The sequence below is a fragment of the Scomber scombrus genome, chromosome 21, assembly GCF_963691925.1.
Source record: "Scomber scombrus chromosome 21, fScoSco1.1, whole genome shotgun sequence".
Taxonomy (NCBI): Eukaryota; Metazoa; Chordata; class Actinopteri; order Scombriformes; family Scombridae; genus Scomber; species Scomber scombrus.
The window spans coordinates 12,190,399-12,216,021 of record NC_084990.1 but is presented as its reverse complement, the minus strand read 5'-3'; the positions used below and the strand labels follow the sequence as shown (position 1 = coordinate 12,216,021).

The following is a 25,623-nucleotide window of genomic DNA, read 5'->3' as shown; positions in this document are numbered from 1 at the left end:
TCAAGTCTGATGACTTTTGTAGTCTTAATATAACTACCTCACATCAGCATGCAACGTCCTTTGATGCCACCATCTTTTTGGTCATCTTTATTTAAATTATACTTTTTATTGTTCATCACTTTGATCATTACTTACCTCAGAATGAGCATATGTACAAATATGTCATTCTAGGTTTAATCTTGTTGCCCTGAAACTAACTTGAAAATGATTTGCTTCTGCTTCTTAGAAGACATACACTTTCAGTCTTTGATAAATACTTTATTCAACGGACTGGGTGCACAAAGTTAAACAATACCTGTGCAATGAGGTGACAACGTACAGTGTGAACAGGTGTTAGTCAATATAGTAATCCCTCCTACAAAATAGTTCCTCTAACTGGCTACCTTGGCTTTAAACACTTTCATATTTCTTCATTTTGCTTTCATCATCTCCCTCCTTGACAGTAGTAGAAATAGTTGTGCAACTCAGAGAATAAGTGAAATTTAGGGGGTACTTTTTCATGGGAGTGACACAATGGACTGGATCATTTCTACCACAATATGTTTGTCAGGTAAGAACAAATTTGTACATCCTGATTTTGTTTTTCATATTTCATTTCCTGTACAGCATTCTCAGCAGTAATGTTTCTATAACATCCATTACTGTAAATTATCATTTGTTTCATTTGAAAGAAAACATGAAGAATAATAGATCAATAACTGTAATAACAACATTTAGAATAAAACATTTAAAATGATCATTTCTTGCTTCAGTATGAGACCAACTTAGTCAACCCTGGTATTAAAAATAGCCTCAGCAATGCTGCACAATCCTCTAAATTAGTTTTCTGATTAACAATAACTATTCTTGTTATTTGTTTTTCTGTTTTTTCACTTCTAGGTCTCATAGCTTGGGGGCTTCGTAAATAGCCTCATGTTGGCACTAATTACACCTAAAACTAAATACTAGCCCCTCCTCAACCATGTAATAGATTTTAAGAGCCTAAAATATTTTATAACAATCCATTAATTTTTAAAATTACTATTATGTTTGAATTCAGCTCTGAAAAGTTAAAATGATCTCATTTGGAGAAAGTCAAAGTCTTTCAACGTGTGAAACCACAATAGAAACTGATGTAAATGTTCAATAGTTTTTTATAGCGCACTATATTTAATGTGAGAAGTTACCAAGCAGGAAGGCAGTGACACACTTCATGCAACCCACTTCATAAAATTATCTGCCACTGGTGAGTTAGTTCATATGAATATATATTACACTAGATCAAAACTGTTGAAAAACACAACAGACTTGAAATGATGGGTTACTATGAGGAGGTTAACATTAACAGATAAAATATACAAAAGAAAATGTTCCTTAACTGTCTTCCTGAAGCCATAAAGGCCACAGTAGAAAAAGCAGAACCTCAGGGTGTTCATCTCAGGATGACAAAATCATTATCTTTCAATTCATGGATTTACTGCTTTTGTTTGTTTGTTTGTTTTTCTTGTTTTATTAGAATCTGACATTAAAAGTATGACAGTGTGATTTAAATGTACATTTAGATCATGTTCATCCACAAGAGATTCAACAGATCAATTTAAGGAAGTTAATATTACACGTTTATCTATTTACACCTTCTCTTTCGACAATTTAGCCGTAAAACATGAGAAATTATAATGTCAGGCTTTCTAAGAGTTTATACACGATCGCCAATAAAGTTGTAATAAAATATTTTTTACCTCTTTCCATGAAATGATTGTGACAATGTGATGTATTCTTGATAGATAAAGTGTATATATTCTCAACATTGTATTGATCAATCTCATTATACCTGAGGTGATTACTGATGTGTATAAATAGAAAATAAAAAGAGGAATGTGTCTGAAAACAAAATTATTCCAACTTTAGGGGCGACCTTGTATTATTTTGACCACTTTTAGAAAACCTGAAAAGGTCAAGAGAAACCTTTTTTGTAACATTTAAACACACATCACAACTGTGATGGGAAATAAAGATTTTGTGTAAAGTGGTGCACTGAACTTATACATTTAAGTCTTAGTATTGATCATGTATAGATGTTGTTCAGAGCCACCCTGTTTAGAATTTAAACATTTCTGACTTTGGTGCCCTCTAGTGGTAGCATAAAAAAGACAATTCACACACTACATCTATAGGCTGAAATGGACAAAGACTTTACAGATGTTGACCAGGATTGGCTCCTTTTCCTACAAACAAAAAGTGAGTGCCACAAGAATAAATCATAATAATGTTACTCATGTGTGGTTCTACCTTCTTTATCCTTCAGTGTTAAAAGCTGCACTTTGCTTCAATATTGATCCTGTGGCTTGGAAGACCGTGAGTAACTCTGCTGCAGGTTTTGGATACCAGGTGGTGCAAAGACAGTCAGAGTAAGTAGTACGTTGTGGTTGAAAATGGATCTATTGAAACCACTGCTGCTTCAGATCTGCTATGATAAGGTTTTTCTCTAGCTCACACCTCTCTCATAAGCCAATTCTCTCACCTGATTGTTGGGATTTATTTCCTCAGTTTGCTGGTCAGTGCCCCCCTTGAACAACTTTCACCAAATGAAAGAGGGCAAATATTTAAATGTTCCACCAAAGACTGCACTCCAGTACCAGTAAAAGGTGGGCAAATACTCATTTCAATATGCTTTATTGATCATGTAGCTTTAGTCATCTAATCTATCTGAGACATGGTTTCAGGAGATTTTTAAGACAGATAATGATGCATCTATCTTTTTCCTTATCCTTCAAGACTTTCACAGACTTACTTGCCAACAGATTGAGTAAAGTTACTCTACTTGTTCTCAAAACAGTTTATTTTGTTTTAGAATATTTTAGGATTCAATAATTGACAAAATGAGTTATTAAGATTGAGATTGTATTCCATCTTGTTGGAAATGTGTTACAGTATACCATATACAGCATTGTGAGACACTGCTGTACAGTCTTGACTGGGTAATGTTACTAATAGTTATCAGATCAGATATGGAAACATTCTCACATTTTATTACATTATACATTCTCACTGAGAATGTAGTTGTGTCTTGATGGTTTTAACATAACTGATGGCTGATAGCTGATTTTTTTTTATGCAGTGCCAAGTTTTGCAGTCAACATGTCCCTTGGTTTGACAATGACAAGTGATCCCAACACACAAAAAACTTTGGTAAGTTGCTAAACTGCAAATATTTATAGGTAAATGATAATAAGAATGCAGAGGTTTTGATCTCTACCAGTAAATCAATTATCTTCTGCTTGAACTGTAGTTTAAGGAACAGGAAAATAATCATATCATCATAATCAGGACTTGAACTTGTCTCTTTTCAGGCATGTGGTCCAACCATCCCAAAGGACTGCAAAAGTATCACCCAGTATAGCGGTGTGTGCTTTGAGATAGACCCTTCTAATCATGTTAGACCCCCTGTGCCTTCTTCTATTGAAGGTACACATGTTAAGTTTTTTTTATAACCTCAAAGATAGTGATAAAAAAGGTCTGGTAATATTTGTGCACACCTGCACACTCTTATAACTTCATACACACAACCCAACATGCATATTGGTAGTAATCTTGAGTATTTGTATTATACTGAGCACTGGAACAAGCAGATGGACGATATAGAAATTTTAACAAATTGAATGACGTAAATGTTTCGAATAACTTATTTATATTTCTCCTTTTTGACAGAGTGTCGAACCATAGCAGATATTGCATTTCTGTTGGATGGCTCAGGCAGCGTAGATTATTCTGATTTTGAGAGAATGAAGGATTTTGTGAAAAGTGTTGTCAAGTCATTCCCGGGAAAGGATACAAAGGTAGGATTGTAAACCCCTCACTTTATCATGCCCCCCTCAATATTTTATACATATTTTAATTTATGTCCATACATATTTCCATTCTTTCTTCTTTTTTCTAGTTTGCCATCGCCCAGTTCTCCACTAATGTTGTCATCCATTATTACTTTAATACTTTTAACGCTGATCACTGGGAATCTCAAATCAATGGTATAAGACAGTTAAATGGATGGACTAACACAGCTAAAGCCATCCGAGAAGTTGTGTAAGTGCCTTCATGATGCTAATGTGTGACACCATCCTCAGAAGTGAACAATGATTTTAGAGGTTTCCTTTTGTGTTATGATATGTTGTTCATATTGATTTTCAACATTCATACTCAATTTGATACAAATCTCAATAATCTGGGCCAGTTTGTCGTCCTGACAGCAGGATTAGATCTAGACTGGCAGTCTTTTAAAACTAGCCACAGGTCCTTTGATGCTGCCTATATTTCCAATAATAACAATAATACCACTATCCCAAACCCACTGCAAATATATATGTACATATACGTATATGTATATATATATACATATAAGTAATATTTTTATATGTATATTTTTATTTTGACAGCAACAACGTCTTCTCGACATTTGGAGGTTCCAGGTCAGATGTGAAGAAGATTTTAATAGTCATTACAGATGGACAATCTCAAGATAGGGCTGATTTGCAAGGTGCAGCAAATTTAGCTGAAAATAAAAAGATTGTTCGATTTGCTATTGGGGTAAGTTGCATGTATACGGTATAAGCATGTATTGTGTTAGAACGTTTGTCAATTGCTTTGAGTCATTAATGTAAAATTAAGCCAGTATTTTACATGTGTATATATATATATATATATATGAATCAATTTTGTTGTACAATACAACACCTCTAACATGTGTCCTCAAAATCCCTAGGTGGGGAATGCATTCTCATATGACAGCGCAAAACAGGAACTGTACACCATTGCATCTTCACGAGACAAAGTGTTTCAAGTGTCAAACTTTGGTGCTCTTGATGCAATACGGCAGAATTTGCAGAACCAAATCTTCTCTATCGAAGGTACAGATGTAAACTTAATATGATAGCTTCACACATAATTTTTGTGTTTAGATTAGATTAGAAAGTCAACAGTTTATTACTGTTAATGTTATAGTTCCAAAGTAAACAATTATGAAAATTAATATCTTTAATTACGAAGTCTTATTTTAAACTGAACTTCCAGTAATTATAAGTGACATGGGAAGTATTAGAAAATACACTGACTTACCTTTTTTTTTTTAAAGAAGAAAGAAAGGAAAAATATTGGAAAATACTAATAATTATAACTCAGAGCTATAATCGTTTTTCAGATCTCTATACTAACTCAGTTTAAGCATGAACTTATTGTAAATCACAGTTGTAGAGACTTTGACACTCATTTATGTTGCTGTTACAGGATCTCAAACTGGTGGAGAGTCACTGAAAATGGAAATGGCTCAAAGGGGATTCAGTGCAGCTTACGTGCCTCCGGTAATTAAAAACAGACATTTACTGGACAGTATAGTCATAGAAACACAGACACACACACACACACACACACACACACACACACACGCACGCACGCACGCACGCACGCACGCACGCACGCACGCACGCACGCACGCACACACACACACACACACACACACACACACACACACACACACACACACACAGACAGACACCCACACATCACATGTGTCACCCCATCTGGCTGAAAAACATACAGCTAAAGTCTGGTCCAGCATAAAGATAAAGTCCAGATGATGAATTTATGATGCATTTAGCCTTTTGTTTGGCTGATGTTTTATGGCAAACACAGTTTCTACACATTTCTGTCCAATCCAGTATAGGTTTTCAAAATATGAAGCCTTAGCTTGATGCTCTAACGATTCCCCTTCTGAATCCACATTAAAAAAATCCAAAGGGCCACTTGATTAATTTAAATGGTTTACTTTGGGGAAAAGTTAGAAAAGTGAAGTGAGAAAAGGAGAGAGGTCAAAAAACTGTGTAGCTCCAATCTCCACATGCCTGGCTATCCACTTAGTAATCACCCCCTCCTCCCCTGAACCTCCCTAAAGGTGCACATGTACTAGAAAGCAATGTTAATAATTATCTTTAAACAAATGTTACAAATATAATATGAATGAAATGTTCTGCATGTTAAGCACAAAGAATCAAACAATTAACCTTTTACATTAATACAAATATGAAATACAAATACATCAACTCGTAAATGTTCCTTTCAATTTCTTTTCTAAATCTTCTGTTTTACATATGAACTAAAATTATTGCATATTAATCAGACATAAATAAATTGCATTTAGGATTCTACACAGGGGATTCAGATGGCTATTGTTGGTGCCAACCAGTGGAGGGGAGGCTTCCAGGAATACAAAGGCCAGATGTTGAACTCCTATCAGCCTTTGGACATACAGGCTGACAGTTATCTGGGTAAGGATATTATAGTACATATAGTACATACAATGTTGTACATGCAATGCTCCTCTGTGATCTATTTTCCATCCCAAACATAAGAGTTTGGAAAAGAACAGAAAACATCCAAATGAGGAATAAGTTGTAAAAATGTAATGGCAACATATTTGATATCACATGAAATACCAAAATACTGTTTTTGTTTTTGTTTTTTTTATTTTGCTAAATAAGATCATACAGTTTAATACCTTCTAAATAAAGGAAAGACATCAGGCACCAAAATTACATTTAAAGGAAAATCAAGAAAAAAATACCACACCCAACAGTGAGCATGTTGATGGATCTTACATGATAACAAGTTGTGCTGAAGCCACTAAGATGTCAACAAATAGTGGAGACGCAGCTTGTATAGAAATTGTTATGGTTTTACAAATGTCTTTGGGAAAGACCAAAGAAAAGGTTCCTCATGGTCCCCAGAGTTAAATAGGTAAGAAGATAAATAATATTATGAACTAGAAGAGGGTGAGCCAAAGTGAGATTTTATATCTGTTTAATCAAACAAAGAATAAATTATGCTTATTTGTAATTAATAGCGTAATGAAATGTGTCATTTTAAAGATTGTTCCCAGTGAAGTTGGTGATAATGTTATGTTAATTAACAATTGAAAAAAATTTGTTGGGCAAACCTTTCTATACTGTAACTAATAGGCTTGACTCTTTAATTCTAGGTTACTCCATGGCAGTTGCCAACACGTTGGATGGCCCACTGACTATTCTCGGTGCTCCAAGATATCGACACAGAGGAATTGTGATGTCAGTTTTCAAAAGGCGTAGCAGTCAAACAATTGATCCCTTTAATTGGCAGGTGTGTAGTCACAATTAAGATGATTGATGAAAGACAATGTAAAGAATCACTTTTTAATCTTAAATTGAAGGTTGTTGGTTTCTTATTTTGCTCATTCTTTTTTGTTGCTTACACAGTTTAAGATTGGTGAATATTTTGGTGCAGTGCTTTGCGCCATGGATGTGGATCGTAACAGCTACACTGACCTAGTCCTCATATCTGCCCCTATGTACATGGACAGTGATAGAGAGGGAAGAGTTTATGTTTGCAGCCTGTCAAGTTTGGTAAATCTCTTTAAAAAAAATACAGAATCCATTGATATTTTAAAATGAGAATTCAAACATTGACTCTCACCTTTATATTTCCACCAGAAAATTGAGTGTCACTTCGATTCTCCATTAGTACTGAGAGGGGATGCATCTGACCAGGGAAGGTTTGGGTCTTCTCTTGCTGTACTCCCTGACCTTAACCAAGATGGTTTCAATGATTTGGCAGTTGGGGCACCTTTGGAGAATGATGGACAAGGTAGCATCTACATCTTCCATGGTGAAGGAGGAGGAGGAAGGATTAGTCCTGCTTATTCACAGGTGAGTGAGAGCAAAGAAGCAACGAGGACATTTAAATGATACATATGGCTTTATGTATTTAATATACAATCTAGACCAAATTTATCTTTGATTAATTCAAATATTGTCATTTACATAGAGAATTGCTTCCTCTGAGGTCCGGCAAGGACTGAAGTTCTTCGGGATGTCGATCAGTCAGTCTTCTTTTGACCGTAGTAATGACAGTCTGCCTGATTTAGCGGTGGGTTCAAAGGGAACAGTTGTCTTACTCAGGTAAGACGCTCCTCTCACACATTATTAGTCTCACCTGTAATTCTACCATTTGTGTTAATTTGTGTCAAAATAATCCCACAACCACAAAGTGTATTACTATGAAGTTTCCAGCCTTCGTAGTAACACAATTCTGTAGTTACAGATTTAGGACAAATATGTTATATCCAATAATGGATTGTATTATGCAGCTAATATTAGATATGACAGTTGTTATTTTGGTGTTCTCCTTTACAATTTTAATATGTATTTTCTTACTATGTCAATATCCAGGTCAAGGCCCATAGTAATGGTGAAAGCTTCAGTCACATTCAACCCAAACCAAATCCAAACCCAAAACTGCTCAACACCACTGGATAACACAGCTAAAATCTGCTTTACCATGACCAGACACTCTGTCGTCAATACAGGTCCCTGATTCTCTTCATTGTTTCTAAACCACAGACCCACTGTCTATCCATTTAGATACTTGTATGTGTACACATGAGTAACCTTTAAATGCAACTCTAATCTGTTCCAGCTAGTGCAATTATTAATTACACTTTCACACTGGATGCCCAACGCAAGGTCCCAAATAACCGAGCTTACATCAGGGACAAACAACGAGAGCAGACCGGATCATTAACTCTTACCTTTGAGCAAAAATGCAACAATGTGAAATTCCTCATTCAGGTGAGTTGTTAGAAAACCTTATAACATCAGCACTACAACCAACCCTCACTACCTTGATTTTAACAATAGTGCCCTTCTCTCACAGGCCTGTCCAGACGATTCTCTGAATCCAGTTAACAATGAGCTCCGATTCATCTTTGACGGTTTGCCTTCTAGCACAGGTCTCAGACCAAGTCTAGCCCAGCAGGCTCAGACAACAAAATTTCATCCTGTGAGTAATCTTTAAAGATACCTTCATTTATTGGTTGGTTTTAAATCACACCGAGGGCTTTTTAAAAAACTATAGATCGTTTGCTCTGGTCTGAATCAGTGGATGAGTAAACTTGGTTCGATCAAACTTTCTGAACTTTCCCTCTGATTAGTGTTTGTCACCTGTTGACACTTATTTTTGTGAATAATTTCAAAGTTGCCAGGTCATGACAGATATCACTACATAATCTACCATTACCTACTATGAGTAGAGCTCTGCTGTGCTATGAAATGTTGAGAAATCGTCATGCTTTCTAAATAAGGTTCAGTTGTAATTCCATTTCTTTGTCATGTCTGTCTCGGCTGTTTGCTCTTACACTTTGTGAACAAACATAGCTTACTTCATGCTGTCTTCCACAGTTGGTGTTTGAGATCAACTGTGGCACTGACAACGAGTGTGTAGATGAGCTGAAAGTGGATTTCAACTTCACCGGGTGAGGCTGAATTTCAAATGTTAAGCTTGACTTGGATGTGTAGATCTACTGTAGTATTTGTGTATTCCACAAAAGATACATGCACCCTGATGATCTTTGTGCATTCACTTTTTCTATTTTATCATAATCTATCAGATCCTCTGAGGTTAAAGTAGGCATTGATGAACTGCTGGATGTCACCGTTTCAGTGGAAAACAGTCATGAAAACTCCTACAACAGCCGTGTCATTCTCACTTACCCACCTGGGCTTTCCTACAGGAAGTTTACATCACTGAAGGTTAGGATCAAGTCTGTTTCAATTCAACTGTGGTCAGCTGCTTACTGGAGCTGTGCAGTGATTCTGGATAATGTTTGCTTTTGTTTTATTTCTTTATTTCTTAATAAAGGGAAGAATTGAGTGCAACTCCTTGGACAGTGGAGCTGGCTTATCTCAGGGAAGAACAGACTGCACTATTGACAAGCCTATTTTCAAGAGCAACGCTAAGGTTTGTAGTGTGTACTAAAGCATCTCATCTCACTGCAGCCGAGCCAAGAGAGGAGGCAATCCGATCTCTCTCATTCATTTCATTTCAGGTTCTCTTCATTGTGTCCTATGGGATCGACACCACTTATAAACTTGACAGGACGTTAATTATCACTGCAAATGCCACCAGGTACTGTTCTGTTCATCTGCCAGCCTTTAAGTACCTTTAGATATATGTGGATGTGATTATTATCATTATCATTATTCATGTGTACAATTAATTTCACCTCTCTTTCAGTGGGAATCAACACGCCAGTGGAAGCGAACTTTACAAAAACAATACGATTAATGTGAAGTACAGCATTTATGCTACAATTGAAAGGTGTTTATGTTTTATGTGATTTAACAGTTTATAAAGATTTTTAAAATAATTTAAGGTGACATTGTAATGTCTAATATCTATGAAACATTCAATGTTTCTGTTCAGTTCCCTCAGCTACACCAACTTCAGTCATGGAAAGAATGATTTGCAGAAACCAGTCCAACAACCAATTGTGGTAAAATACTATATCATAATATCAATATGTATATTTTAAAGTTCATAAACATGATTCAGACTTGACTTCAATGCTCAGTTTTTTTTCTCCCCCACTAGCTTGCAAATGAGAACAGAGTGCTGAATTTAACTATGGTGATCAGGGTGCCAGTAAAGCTCGGTGATAAAGACATTTGGGTGAATTCCAACAGCTTGCAGGTAACATATGCGGGAGCTCATTGTAACTGAAACCCCACATGTCTCAAATGTAGTTGTTTTTTATGAAACTAAAGCCTTGTGGATGGATATGTTCTCTGTTAAATTGACATGAATTGGCTCTATTTCAGATTCCAGACTGCCAAATAGACAAAGATGAAAAACCTACTGTCACAAATTTTGTTGCTGAGATACAAAAAAATAAGTCAGTGGTAAGTAGCCACCTGTACATGGTGGAATTTAGTCTAATATATTTAGAAGTGTGTGGTGTTTCATTGCATTGCCATCAAGTTTTCTGTGTTTCCAGCAATGAATTCAGGTCCTCTTTTAATCACCCACAGGACTGCTCTGTAGCCTGGTGCAGAGTGTTCAAGTGCAATCGATTCATGGGAAGCCTGGAGCATAAAACATACACAATCTCTGGCAACCTTAGCTCAGGATGGATAGAGCAGGTAATTAATGTGTATGTGTGTGTATTAAAAATAATTATTTTTTAATAAAAATGAACAACCTGAAAGATCAAATTAAATGGATACTGGACTGTGTTTCTCATTCAGATTGGACTTGAGTCTGCCAGATTCCTCTTGACTAGTACGGCCACTCTGGACTTTGACAGAAACCAGTATATTTTCTTTTTACCAGGGTCAAATAACAACCCCCCAGTTCACAAGGTAATTACACATTGGATTTGTTTATCTGTGTTTGAAAAGAATTTGAATGTAGATCTCATCCAAAGTCTTCACATCTCAGATTGTGACACAGGTAGAAGTGTATCCTGAACCAGACTTTACCAAAGAGATAGTCGGAGGATCCCTGGGAGGGTTGGCTCTACTCATTCTACTCACTGCTGGCCTGAGTAAGGTGAGATACAGTAATGCACTGTTTCAGTTTATAACACATCATTTCGGAAGCAATAAGACAATTTGAGGTCTGGTAATGGACACCATTTATCACAAAATACGTGCATCTCTACATTTTCATTTTTCTCTCATTTGGTGTGGTTCTTTTTGTGTGTGCGTTTCTAATGCAGTGGTTATTTTTTATAACTTCCTTTGTTTTGTACTCTCAGGCTGGATTTTTTAACAGTAAATACAAGAACATGATGAATGAGGGACAAGAAGCTGGTGAGGGGGCTGAGGGAGGCGAACCTGCACCAGAATAAAACATCGGATTAGTTCATCTGTAAAATAAGTTGGTCATTTCTTAATATAAATTTTTTTTGCTGTCATGAAGACACATTTGGATGGAAAATATATTGGTGCCACCACTTTCATTTCATTATCCTGAGAGAGAGAGAGAGATCCCTTGTGATCCATGCATCGAGTGGCAAGAATTTTAGAGCTTCAAAAATTAAAAAAATATTTTTCTAATCCACATTTTGAACTGAATAGCTTGCTGTTGATCATCAAACATTTGTGCTTACATCGTTGCAGACTGTGTGTTTAACTTGTACATTTTGTTTTAAGTGAAAAATTATTCAATATAGTAAAATCCTCTGTAGTCTGATTTTCATCACATGATGTACTGTAAAACTGCTGAAATACAAGGTGGAATGCTTCAGAGCAAGCACCTTACTTGCTTGAGATAGACATGTCATTGATACTTTTGACAATGTGAGCTGCCTTGTTTTTAAATGCATTTAAAATATGAAAACATTGTATTCTGAGTGTACTGTATGTAAAAAGACCTGAGCTGATGCTTCATGAATGTTTATTTCATATGTGATTAAAATGACAGATTTCTTGAAAAGTAACCTCATACAAAGTTCATCATGACATTTTTAAGTAGAAAGACAATGGACGTATAAATGAGTAGAGAATAATTAACAAAGGTTGACCTTCATTTAGCCAGATTCAGTGAAACATTTAGAAACAGACATTGGATTTTAAAATAGTCCATGATATTACAGAAAATCTTTCATTGTTATAAAAATGATAAGCCTTTTGGAAGTGCCTTATAATGCAACATTTTCTTCTGCTTGACCTGAGTTACTGTAAGAGCATTTACAGAATATAAATTAGGCTAATTGAGAGCGGTCAGTTGACTTTTAAGTGCAAGAATTAACTACTTCTTTCTAGTCCCCCTGACAACAGACTTAAAAGCTTAAAACAGGAACATGGATGTAATGGGGACAAAGAAGGACAGGAACGAGGACACAGAGAAATCTGCTGCTCCTGTGGCAGCAGGAGATGGCCATACATGTAGCCCACTGTCTCCTTTAAGAATGACCCAAATCTTGAAGTTTTGGCAAAGATCTGAATGTCTGCATGGAGAGATTTGCTTCCACCAGTAGATACAACGGCCACCTGGAACCAAGATGAACCTGACTTGCATGGCAGAGGGCCACCCTGATCCTCCTGTAAATGTATAAACAGATAAAAACACGATTCAATGATCATCCAAATATGATAACACCAACATCTGTTAAGTTCTGCCAGTTTAGAAACTAGTGTACATTATTTTAACTGCATGATCTCCATAGAAAAAGTGCAAATGTGCTCAGTCACAATTTATTTAGAGTTTCAAGGTCTAGAAGACTTGTGCCAGCTCTAAAAGTGCCTAAAAAAACCCTCAAAACATTTACTCCTGTCAATACAAACAGTCAACAAACTACAAAGTAGCTCTCAAAGATCTACTTAAAATAATACTTGTACATGCAAACAATGTTAACCTTACCTGTGCTTTTGCTTCCCTTACCCCAGCCTGCCACCCAGCACTGACTTCCAAGAAGGAAAGATCTGGCGTTGCTAATGTCCACACACAGGCTGGATATAATCACTTTAACGGTTTTAGCTAGCTGCAGCAGCTCAATATTGGAACTGGGGGGTATTCCAGAAAGCGGGTTATGTGGAAAACTGAGTAACGGCGCTTTTCCATTATACAGTTCTAGCACTACCCGGCTCAACTCAACTTGGTACCTGAAACGACCTTTTCCATTACTATAGTACCTACTCAACGTGGGCGGGGTCGTCATAGCACGGCTGCGTGAAACTGCCGTGACTTTGTTTTATATGCGACACAAACACAAACAATGGAGGACATGGTGTACTTGTATGTGTATGTGGTTTTTTGTCACCACCAAAGCAAGAAAATCGAGCCAAATCACTGTAACGCTGTTGCCAGTATTTAAAAATGGCGGGTTTGATTCTTGTGTCTGGTGGCTCAAGACTCTTCCAGTGACGACACTCAGTGGCCGGCAGTCTGTTGACGTCACATTTAGTATCGGCTCGGCTCACTTGAATCCTCGGCAGAGCAGGTACTAAAAAAGTACCAGGTACCAGGTACTATCCCTAATGGAAACTAAAAAAAAACTGAGTCGAGTAGTGCTAGAACTGTATAGTGGAAAAGCCCCATAAATTAACCCTGAGATGAGGGAAACTGTTATCCGTTCCAGAAAGAGGTAACTGAACTCTGAGTCAGTCACCATGGTAACCGACTCTGTGAACATAACCTGTTCGCTGGCAAGTTTTCTTTAAGAAACCCTGAGTTTCTATCGGTCTCCTCCAACCTGAAGCAAGCTGCCAGACATGGGTTGTCTATTTCTTCGCAATCCGATAGATATCAAGGCAGAATTTATACTCAGGGCCAGCTCCTCAGCCTCTGTCGGAGGTGGTCACCCTCCACCCGTTTTGTCTTCTGCCTTCTTTGTACTGTTCTCTCTATGTGTTTTACTTCTAAAGTGTTGACATAGATAAACAGCCAGCCAAACTCCTTTTCAAGAGCCAGGAAGTGAGCGTGCTTGCTCCTTTATTGACTTCTTAAACAGCAGGTAAGTCAGGATGACAGCATTGAATCGGAGTGAAACTAGAAAAGAAAGATACAAAAAATGCTTTGATGGACTGCTATGAAATAACAGGTAAGTATATGATGGTACAGTTGTCTTACAGGCTCCAACACATTACACTGCTACTTTCTTACAAACTTAGAAAAAACATATCAGTAAACTCGTCAATATAAATCAATATAAATTGTTTAACATGTAAAGAATGTATAACACTTACAGTCATTGCTTTCTGAGGGATACACACAAAGGATTACTCAAGGATTAACAGCCATGAGATGGTACAAACATGCCATCATTTCTTCTCACTGTTTACACTGTTACTTCCTGCTTCCTGTAACTAGGTTGCTTTCAAAATAAAAGCTCCACAATACCTTTGCAACAATAAAACGTTTCAACAGTCAATTTAAGTGTCTTTTAACATATAAAACATATTCAGGGCAGAACATTCTTGTTCATCTTATTTTTCGGAAGTATTTTATACAGTATTCATGTACACATCGTTACATTTTAGTCTTAAAATCCACGCCTCCAATATGTATAATAAAAGTAAAATTGTTAAAATTTTGTAAAATGTTAATCTACTAAACAGGATATTAGACGAGAGGACGTGTGTTAAAACAGCTTTCTGTTGGGAGCTTAAATTATATGTTGAAATAACATGTTTAATAGCCTACGTCAACTATGAATAAAATCAAAGTGAGGTACAAAATGTTCCTTACTTTTCTGTATTATGTTTTTGTATTTCATTTTTCACTGCTTTCAAACTACGTTACACTTTTTCACCTGTATGCTACAATTTTAAGTGAGGTATGTTAAGTCAATGGAGAAGTGCATTCAAACTTAAGCACTGACTCGGGCAGCAATTTTTTCCCATGCCGCTTGTCTCTGCTTAGCGTCTGCAGCAGTGTTACTTTTGTGAAATATATGGTCATATTCACCACAGGCCTGCAGGGGGACCTCCAGTTCCAGTGAGGCGACATAACTATCTTTTTTTCTCAGTAGTTGCCATGGTGAATCAAGGTATCGGGGCTCCATTGGTGATGGCTTTTTATAGTGGTCGCAAACACTCTTAACTCAAGGTGAACATAATCAGAGTTGATTGAACTAATCCAGATTAGCTGTTCTGGAACCGGATACTCAGATTATTCAATTTCAGAGTAAGTCATCTCAGAGTTCAGGGTTAGACTCAGTTTGTTGAACCTCCTTTCTGGAATACCCCCCAGGTCATGTTCGTCACTGTAATTTTCACAACAACTGAAGACATCTCAAATTCTTCTGAGTCACTCATACATCGCTGATCCAAAAAACACACTCAACTCCCTCACATTTGGATTGGGGCTGTAGGGAACATAAATGGAAAACTTAGAAATAAACACTTTTCTTAATGTCTTACATCAATGGAGAATAATAAGGGCCTGTATACTAACTCGGGACATTGGGCAGAGGTGAGGACAAAGCTGTCAGCAATCAGGGTTCCCCCACAAGTGTATAATCTCATGTTTGTGGAGGCTAACCATCCAAGATCACATCCCCTCAGGTTCAAAACTGTAACTGGTGGGGGTACAACCCAGTTGCAGCACAAAACACCACAGGAATAGTTGGTATCTTCATTGCATCCACAATGACAGAGGCGACAATACAGCAGGAGTTTGATGTTGAGTAACCTACAGGAATGTTGGCAGGGAAACTCAATACTGCATAATCAATGCAGGAACACACAGACAGAAACCAGTAAGTGCAGATGCTGAACTCATGGTCAAGGACAAAAGGCTGAGGCGTTTACCCAGGCAGAGATGAGGCAGGAACGTAAGAGCAGAACAGAGTTATAATTGGGAAGTCAAACCAATGGTGAGTACTCGAGAGTCTTGCATCTTGAGCGAAGAACAATCTGACATTGAATGAACAGGCAGGAGAAGCATCTACGGTGGCTTGATTGCAGATGAGTTGTTGCTGAGAGCCCAGGTGAACAGAGTTGGCTGATGAGGTGGGTGTGGCTGACTGGCAGAGTGGAACAGAGGTGGGGTGAATGGAAATGTACAAGAGCAGCGGGTAATGAGGAGCGCAGAGTGTGACACAACAGCACGGTCACCTACCACACGACTGTTCATAGGCTAACTCAGGATTGTATGAAGTCAGTGCAGAGGTCTCACTCCCCACGTACTTCTGTGTGGTGCATTTCAGCGTGAGAAATGCCATATGATGTGGCGTGAGACCGTGAGAACTGGCTTAAATGTGTGAGTCTCACGGTCATTGCGTGAGACTTGAGACCCCTGTAACTAATAGTCCGTGAGCCAGGGCCTCAAAATATGGAAACCGTTACCGAAAAAGTGGCAAAGGCTACCATACCTTTTCTGAAAGCCTGGAATCTCAGCTTTTCAATGATGCATGATGGCCATCTGACAAGAGTAGCTGTTTTGAGTTATCACACATAATGTAAACTAAGGTTGAGAAAAATAATGCGTATAAATCAAGCAGAACACTGACAGCTGAAAATCTATATTGGACATATTGGAATATTTTATTTTGTTATGTTTGGTATCATTTTAAAGGGCTTTCATTTAAATCCTTTTGTGAACATTTTGGATAAGTACAGCCAACCCTGGAGCTCTTCAAACTTTTAATCACACACATTTTCCTGCCATTTCCGCCTAAGTCATCTTTTGTCTTTTAATTCTGTGGCACCAGGGAGCATCAGAGAAACAAAATCCAAACAGTGCAATACTGGCATAACCCTAAGGATTCAGAAAATTTACCATCATTTACCCATATTATCTGATTTGGAGGGGGTGATTTTCAGTGTTATATCAGACATGGCGTTTTCAAAGACAGAAACATGTAGTGTACTATTACCCCTAGGCTAATTTGTTGAAGTATGAGGTAAATATTTTTTAGAAAAAGTTGTTATTCAGCATTTTAAGCATTTTTAGATAGTTCAAAGGGTCCTTAATACATATCCACCAAATATAATTTATATCAGGTCCCCACGTTCATGGAATTTACATTAAAAAATGAATGCCTTGTTCTCGGGCGAGAAAATACAGGTAAATAAGAAAACTTTTATACATCACCACAAAACTTTCCCAGTTAACACATACATTAAGACAAATATTGCTTGTATTGCAGGTTTTCTCAAAAGTAATGGCTAAATATACAAATGAGGCTTCATTTACTAAAATAGGCACTAATTTGGAGAAATGTTCAAACTTGACATTAATATATTGGATGAGGCCACCTTAAAAGTTATCATTGCGGTTTAAATCAGATCTGTTAGATAAGCTAATCCTATTTATGAGAACAAATGATAGTGTGACTGAAATCAAACACATACCAAAACACACATCAGTAGAAATCTGGCAAACGAATTTGGCACTACCATACATACAGTTTCTGATAATGATGGGAAAGTCCTGATATACCCTGATAGTCTCACTCGTGAAATGCTGGTCAAAGAGAATATGTCTCTTAGGAAGAGGATATCCAATCTTGAAAAACCAACCGTTGGCATTGAAGCTTCATGCCAGGTTGTTGGAAAACAAATCCATCGAGATGTGAAGCATCTCAATCAGGACCAGCCATGGCCACCTCTACCAACAGAGTTGGACTCCTATTCCTCTGTGCCTTCTTCCGTGAAGTCATTGCTCTCTTGTCTCTTACCAGGCACTGGTGAGAAGGAACAACGACTAAGATACTCATTTGGCATGGATCTAGTATATGCCATATCTCATGGCAAAGTCAGCACTTCCAAGCACATCCTTTTGGCTTTTGCTGTGAAGTCGCTTACTGGTAATATCAATCTCATCAGAATATTAAATAGATTTGGTCATTGTGTATCCTACAGTATGCTAGAGGAAATTGACACCTCATTATGCTTGCACAAGCTAGGACAGGATGGTGGGGTTACTCCAGACCAAGTGAAGCCATATGTGCCCACGGTTCTAGTCTGGGACAATATTGACAGGCTGGAAGAGACACTGACAGGCCGTGGAACATCCCATAGGGTCAATGGTATAGCAGTGCAGCCTCGGATGTTCGGTCCTGAACTGCCTAGACCAGCTTGTGATGTGCCCAAGAGCAAACAGAGAACTGTCTCTGTGTCTTTGCCAGCTCTGCCAGTGTATGCTGTGGGAACTAGGTGTGGTCCTCCAACTAGATCCTATGTTGAGGTCAAGACAGATATCTGTGCTGATGCTTTGAAGAAGAACTTCTTATGGTTGGTATGCAGACTGCACTGCCACACATCAAAGTGTCCCAAGCTGGACAGGTTACAACATCTTAGCATCAAACTCTGTTGATGTTATTCCCAGTGTTGTCAGCTATCTGCCAACCATCAATGCCCCGGCCACCCAGATGGCAACTGTTCATGAGATTCTCCTTCAAAGTAAAAACATCATGACTTCCTTACACATCAGCAACATGTCAGTTGCCTTTGATCAGGCTCTCTACTGTAAAGTTACAGAAATTCTGTGGGCACATGGAGACAGGTTTCCCAACATTGTGCCCCGAGACTTGGAGTCTTTCTGTATGTTCTTGGGTGTGATTGGGAAGCGCTTCCAGGCTGCAGGCCTAAGGGACATATGCATTGAATCTGGAGCTGTGGCTGAGGGATCTGTCAGTGATGTTTTGGATGGTCATAAGTACAATAGATCTCTGAGATTCCACAAAACCATGTATGAAGCCCTCCTGAGGCTAGTCTGGAATCAGTTTCCCCAGTGGCTCACAGAGAACCATCCTGATGCCCACGATCTCCTAGATATCCTGCCCCTAGTCTTGAGTGTCTTTTCTGAGGGTATATCATCAACCACTGTAGAAGAATCGCTTGACCGTACAGTCTTCAGAAAGGTCCATCAGTACTTCTGTGAATTCCTGCAGCATCTCAGGTCTCAGCAAGGTCCACTGGCCCGCTTCTGGATGTCATATATTGACATGGTGGAGGTTGTACTAAACCTTGTGAGGGCATCACGTGAAGGAAACTGGGCATTGCACATGGCTAGCATTCGATCAATCATCCCCTGGACCTTTGCCTATGATAATCTGAATTACGCAAGGTCACTCACTGCTTACTACTCAGAGATGAGCCACATTGAACATGAGAAACCAGGTCTGTACATGTTTCTCTGTGAAGGTGGCTTTTCGGCCCAGCTGAGTGCAACAAACACATTTGGCAGGGTTCCGATTGACCAGACCCTAGAGGAAACTGTCAATCGGGACACTCAGACAGCTGGAGGCACAAAAGGGTTCAGCTTGAAGCCAGCAGCTGTCTCAAGATATTACCTTACTGCTGAGTACAAAAGCACTTACCTGTCTATATTGAAAAGCTCCCTGGGAATCCAACAAAGTGACTGTTCTCACAAGGACCTTGGGCAAAGCAGAATTGCCAAAGATGAAGAACACATTACAAGCACTGTGGATCTGTTGGATTCTAGTTGGATAAATCCATTTGCAGGTGGTGAGTCCCTTGTTTCTCTGTCTACTGGAAGTACAGCACCAGCAGATGTTGCTGAAGACCTTCTGAATGCACACACCATTGGCGAGAATGCCTACAGAACCTTCTCTGCTGAGCGTGTTGAGAGTAATCCTCCTGCAAAGCAGTTCCATGCACCACTCTCCAAGAAGAAACTGAAAACATTCTCCTCAATGCAGGGAAAGGCAAAGACATGCAAAACTGGGAATAAAGAAGTTATCCTCAAAGCTGATAATCGAATATTTGCCCACATGGTACTGATTGCACAGAGTAGACAGCTCAACCTGAAGGAGGTGTTATCTCATCCCCTTGGACCACTTCCGTGGGCTCTTGCTTCACCAGACGGCAATGTGAGGAAGACTTGCATATCCTCACTTGCCAAGCAACTGCTCAAGTTCCCATGTGTTGCTGAATCATTGCCATTAAATTCCAGCTGCGTAATAGATGGCATGGCACTTGTTCAGAAGCTGAACGGTGATGGCAAAGACATTTGCTGATATTGCAGACTATGTCTTGTCCACTGTGCTAGCTGAAGCAAGTCACAGCACCCGTGTTGACATTGTTTTTGATGTATATAATGAGGCTTCTAACAAACACATGGAGAGAGTGGCCAGAGGTGCAGACTCAGGCACAGAGGTCAGACAGATCACTGCAGGGCACAGAGTTCAGCAATGGAAGAAGTTCCTACAAAGCAACAACAACAAAACAAATCTTGCTACCTTCTTGCTCAAAGAGTGGGGCAAAGAACAGTCTAGAACAAGACTCTGTGAAAAGGTTCTGTACACTACAACCAAAGATCAGTGTTACAAGCTGACCCAACAGGGAGTGCACAAGGTAGCAGACCTGTCGTCCACTCAGGAAGAGGCTGACAACCGTATGCTACTCCATGCTTGCCATGCTTCAAGGACTGGTCACAAATCTGTCATCCTTGTGTCTGATGACACTGATGTCTTGGTGATAAGCCTGGCTACCAGTGATGCACTCACACGTGACCTGTTCCTGAAGTCAGGGACAAAGAATCGCACCAGTTACGTAAACATCTCACAACTCGCTCGTGGTCTGGGTTCACAGTTGTGTCAGGCTTTGCCTGGTTTACACGCATACACAGGCTGCGACACTGTAAGTGCATTTGCAGGTCGTGGTAAAGTGTCAGCCCTAAAACTTCTTCAGAAGAATGAAAACTTCTGTGAGACCTTTCAGGAGGTTGGGGCAGACTGGAGAATGACACCTGAGTTGTATGCAGTCTTACAGGAGTTCACATGTCAAATGTACAGCTCCAAGTCCAGAATCACCAACATCAATGAAATGAGGTATGCACTTTTTTGTGCAAAGAAAGGCGTAGAATCCTGGCAGTTACCTCCATGCTCAGATTCTCTCAGGAAGCACTGTCTCAGAGCTAACTATCAAGGTGCTATCTGGAGAAGATGCCTCGAGAACAACCCTGAAGTTCCTTCCCCAGTTGAGCATGGGTGGTCTAGAGTGGACCAAGATGGTGACTTGCAGCTCTCCATAGACTGGTTCAATGTCTCCATTGGTCCACAAGCAGTACTTGAGTTTCTGTCCTGCTCATGCAAGAGGGACTGTGTCACTCCATCATGTCAGTGTGTTGCCAACAACTTGGCCTGCACTGACCTATGCCATGCAAGACAGTGCAAAAACCAGAAGGATGACTTTGCTGATGAGAAACAATCCTATTCCTCTGATGAGGATTCCGACGAGGAGTTTGATTAGTGTCGTGGCCTTGAATGATGCAATCTGTACGAAAATGTCATAAAATGTCATTGACCATGCCTAAAAGTCATGACCTTGACCTTTTACAGTAATGGCAATGTCATAATTGGGTTTACCACACCTTAAAACATAGGAATCCATGTCTCATTTGTTATTTGTTATACCGTTTTTTAGATTTTCATCAATGTCTACGGAAGCTTATTGCATTCATTCAATAAAAAAAAATACAGATCCTGTTTTTCTGAGTAATTTTTTCTGTTTTTCTGAGTAATTTTTTTAAAATCAGTTTTTCTGAGTAATTTTTTCTGTTTTTCTGAGTAATTTTTTTTAAAATCAGTTTTTCTGAGTAATTATTTCAGTTTTTCTGAGTAATTTTTTTGGATCAGTTTTTCTGAGTAATTTTTTTCCTGTTTTTCTGAGTAATTTTTTTTGGATCAGTTTTTCTGAGTAATTTTTTTGGATCAGTTTTTCAGAGTATTTTTTTTCCTGTTTTTCTGAGTAATTTTTTTTGGATCAGTTTTTCTGAGTAATTATTTCTGTTTTTCTGAGTAATTTTTTTTTTCCTGTTTTTCTGAGTAATTTTTTTCCCCCTGTTTTTCTGAGTAATTTTTTCCCCTTGTTTTTCTGAGTAATTTTTCCCCTTGTTTTTCTGAGTAATTTTTTTCCCTGTTTTTTTGAGTAATTTTTTCTCTACTTCGAAATCTCGCGATAACACCTCACTTGCAAGTGACTCCTGCAGCTCCTGCTCCTGCTATGACCCGTCTTCAGCTCTCTACTCCACCGGGGTCAATTAAGGTGAGGCAAGTTACACACAGGGTATGATACACATGATTTCAGTTTAGTTACTGGCAACGTTCTGTTTGTTTAACGTTACATAGGCTGACGTTACATGTAGAGCGTGCCACACCCCCATGTTATGTCTCATAGCCAGTGTTGTGCTAGTTACTGAAAAATAGTAACTAGTTACAGTTACTAGTTACTCCTGAAAAAAGTAACTCAGTTACTTAAACCAAAAAGTAATGCGTTACTAAGAAAGTAACTTTTTTCGTTACTTTAAAACGTGTTTTTCCCAATGCTCCCATTAAATAAAGGTTGATTGAATTCCCCTCTAACCCTTTCAGTTCTGTACTGATGCTGATGAAAAAAAACATCTGCTTTTATCTGTAAAATGTCACCATCATCATTGCATGTTGGCTCCAGCAGCTTGACCTAGCAGAACTGCAAAAAAAAATCTTGAGGATACGTCTTGACCGAGTTACATTCAAGAACCTGTTTTCAATGACGGAAAAATTCACTTAAGCGGTCATTTTTATCGATCGATCAGCTGTGTTTACACAGAGCGATCAGCTGTGTTTACAGTTTCATAGTTGGAGTCCGTCTGTCGCACTCTAACCGCTGCTGTTCGGGTGGAGTGGGTGCTGTGTGCTCGCTGTGACTCTGGAGCTGTGTCCCAGCTGCAGCCTGAACTGACACACAGCTTTGGACTAGGATGCTGCGTTAGCTAATGTTAGCTTAGCTCGCCGTCATGCCGTGCTCTGACCTGTCTCGTCCTCTTCATGGAGCGTGTTTGATTACATGTAGGACGCTAGAGGGCACCGAGTGCTTTGTTGTGCTCTGTCTTTCAATTCAATGAAACTTTATTGATCGCTCAAATGTTGTGGGAACCATATATATCTATGGTGGGAACTGTGTGCCGTTGTAAAACCTCACCAGAACGAACGGAAAAGAACGGAGTAACGCAGCGTTCGGTAACGGAAACGTTATTAGTTACTGAAAAAAGTAACGGCGTTACTAGGCTAATAACACGTTACTACCCAACACTGCTCATAGCCTATGAGTCATAGGCTACGATTAGCATATAGCTTAATATTATGACGGCATGTGGGCTCGTTTTATTTGTGCCAAGCCAATAAAATGGAAGAAAGGCGATTCACTTTTGACAAAAGAAACTGTCCGGCATGATGGAAACAAAACTGTTAGCGGCTAACTAAACTGAAATCATGTGTATCATACCCTGTGTGTAACTTGCCTCACCTTAATTGACCCCGGTGGAGTAGAGAGCTGAAGACGGGTCATAGCAGGAGCAGGAGCTGCAGGAGTCACTTGCAAGTGAGGTGTTATCGCGAGATTTCGAAGTAGAGAAAAAATTACTCAAAAAAACAGGGGAAAAAATTACTCAGAAAAACAAGGGGAAAAATTACTCAGAAAAACAAGGGGAAAAAATTACTCAGAAAAACAGGGGGAAAAAAATTACTCAGAAAAACAGGAAAAAAAAATTACTCAGAAAAACAGAAATAATTACTCAGAAAAACTGATCCAAAAAAAATTACTCAGAAAAACAGGAAAAAAATTACTCAGAAAAACTGATCCAAAAAAATTACTCAGAAAAACAGAAATAATTACTCAGAAAAACTGATTTAAAAAAAAATTACTCAGAAAAACAGAAAAAATTACTCAGAAAAACTGATTTTAAAAAAAATTACTCAGAAAAACAGAAAAAATTACTCAGAAAAACAGGATCTGTATTTTTTTTTATTGAATGAATGCAATAAGCTTCCGTATATGTCAGTGTTCTGCTTAATTTATAGGCATTATTTTCTGAAACGCTATGTCTGATATAACACTGAAAATCACCCCCTCCAAATCAGATAATATGGGTAAATGATACATTTTCTGAATCCTTAGGGTTATGCCAGTATTTCACTGTTTGGATTTTGTTTCTCTGATGCTCCCTGGTGCCACAGAATTAAAAGACAAAAGATGACTTAGGCGGAAATGGCAGGAAAATGTGTGTGATTAAAAGTTTGAAGAGCTCCAGGGTTGGCTGTACTTATCCAAAATGTTCACAAAAGGATTTAAATGAAAGCCCTTTAAAATGATACCAAACATAACAAAATAAAATATTCCAATATGTCCAATATAGATTTTCAGCTGTCAGTGTTCTGCTTGATTTATACGCATTATTTTTCTCAACCTTAGTTTACATTATGTGTGATAACTCAAAACAGCTACTCTTGTCAGATGGCCATCATACATCATTGAAAAGCTGAGATTCCAGGCTTTCAGAAAAGGTATGGTAACCTTTGCCACTTTTTCGGTAACGACCAACCCCTCTGGCTCACGGACTATAAAGGCTTTTAAGAGAACATGCAACAAGTCACCATTTAACGCGGTCACCAATGAAACTGAAACATCGGCTCTGTTACTACCCCTGTAGTCGCTTACTGGCAGGGCAACTCTGCCCCCCCGTTCAGTAACAACTGGAGAGCAGCGACGAGAAATGACAGCAAACTATATCAGAGGTTAGCGTTATAGCCTCTCGTCCTCTGCTCTGTCTCAGCGGGAGCAAAGCTGAGCCCTCAGTGTGCATCAGAGACAGAGACACAGGTGGCGGCCCCCCTATATATATATATAAAAAATGGGAAACACCGATATTTTATTTATTTTAAGGGGTGCTGAGATCAAATGGTCTAAAATCGCCCCTGGTTGCTGTCATAGTTTGGATGCAAAATGATTCTGGTAACAGTTCTGGACACTTCATTTGGGTTGGAGTCCTTCTGATTCTGCTGGTCTAAGAAAATCTCCCATCCAAATCTGCTTGTACTACCTAAAAAAATACAAAAAAACATCATACAAACACAATCAGTTATGTGATTTTAATTGTTTACAAAGTGAGGGATCAGATTACTACCTTTGGCCACCAAACCTGTGCAGAGAAATCATTTGGGTTTTTAAGGGTGGTGACAATAGAACATTTGGTCACTGGTGAGCAGTAGCAGGAAAAAGTTCACTTCCTGAAGACAGGATGTGAACTAAATAAGACCATGTGCTGAGTTGTGATGAGAAGAAAAAGACGATAAAACATTATTTTCCAGAAGAAGTTTGATTGAATTACTAAAGAATAATACGATCTTCATATGGCAGACTGCTATATGTTTACTTAGACAGCGGAAATGGTACCATAAAAAACACTTTGGAGTCATTGCACATACAGTAGGTACCTCAAAAGAACATAATGTTATTAATGTCAAAACTAGGAATAAACTGCCAGCACATAGATAGATACAAAGTTATCTATCAGGTATCCAATCCAGTTAAATTCTACCAGCTTGTGGTGTCTGCA

At 38.5% G+C, this 25,623-nt stretch overlaps 1 protein-coding gene and 1 long non-coding RNA gene across 2 annotated transcripts; one reads left to right on the top strand and one right to left on the bottom strand.

Moving 5' to 3' along the window:
* Positions 1-500: 500 nt before the first annotated feature.
* On the top strand, positions 501-11,686 carry LOC134003874 (integrin alpha-M-like). The gene is made up of 30 exons (XM_062443223.1): positions 501-550; positions 2,285-2,387; positions 2,527-2,624; positions 3,098-3,168; positions 3,330-3,444; positions 3,688-3,815; positions 3,917-4,059; positions 4,410-4,560; positions 4,736-4,880; positions 5,257-5,330; positions 6,179-6,293; positions 7,004-7,140; positions 7,257-7,403; positions 7,491-7,706; positions 7,825-7,958; positions 8,229-8,365; positions 8,476-8,627; positions 8,713-8,838; positions 9,237-9,310; positions 9,446-9,587; positions 9,697-9,795; positions 9,884-9,963; positions 10,072-10,155; positions 10,261-10,330; positions 10,429-10,527; positions 10,656-10,736; positions 10,866-10,976; positions 11,082-11,195; positions 11,275-11,385; positions 11,594-11,686. The coding sequence occupies exons 1-30, from the start codon at positions 514-516 to the stop codon at positions 11,684-11,686; spliced, it is 3,387 nt and encodes a 1,128-aa protein (XP_062299207.1). The 5' UTR covers positions 501-513.
* Positions 11,687-12,226: 540 nt separating this feature from the next.
* On the bottom strand, positions 12,227-14,615 carry LOC134003474 (uncharacterized). The gene is made up of 3 exons (XR_009927636.1): positions 14,526-14,615; positions 13,201-14,328; positions 12,227-12,881 (listed from the first exon to the last, which is right to left on the bottom strand). It is a non-coding gene; the product is annotated as an uncharacterized LOC134003474 (long non-coding RNA).
* Between the last annotated feature and the right edge of the window lie 11,008 nt (positions 14,616-25,623).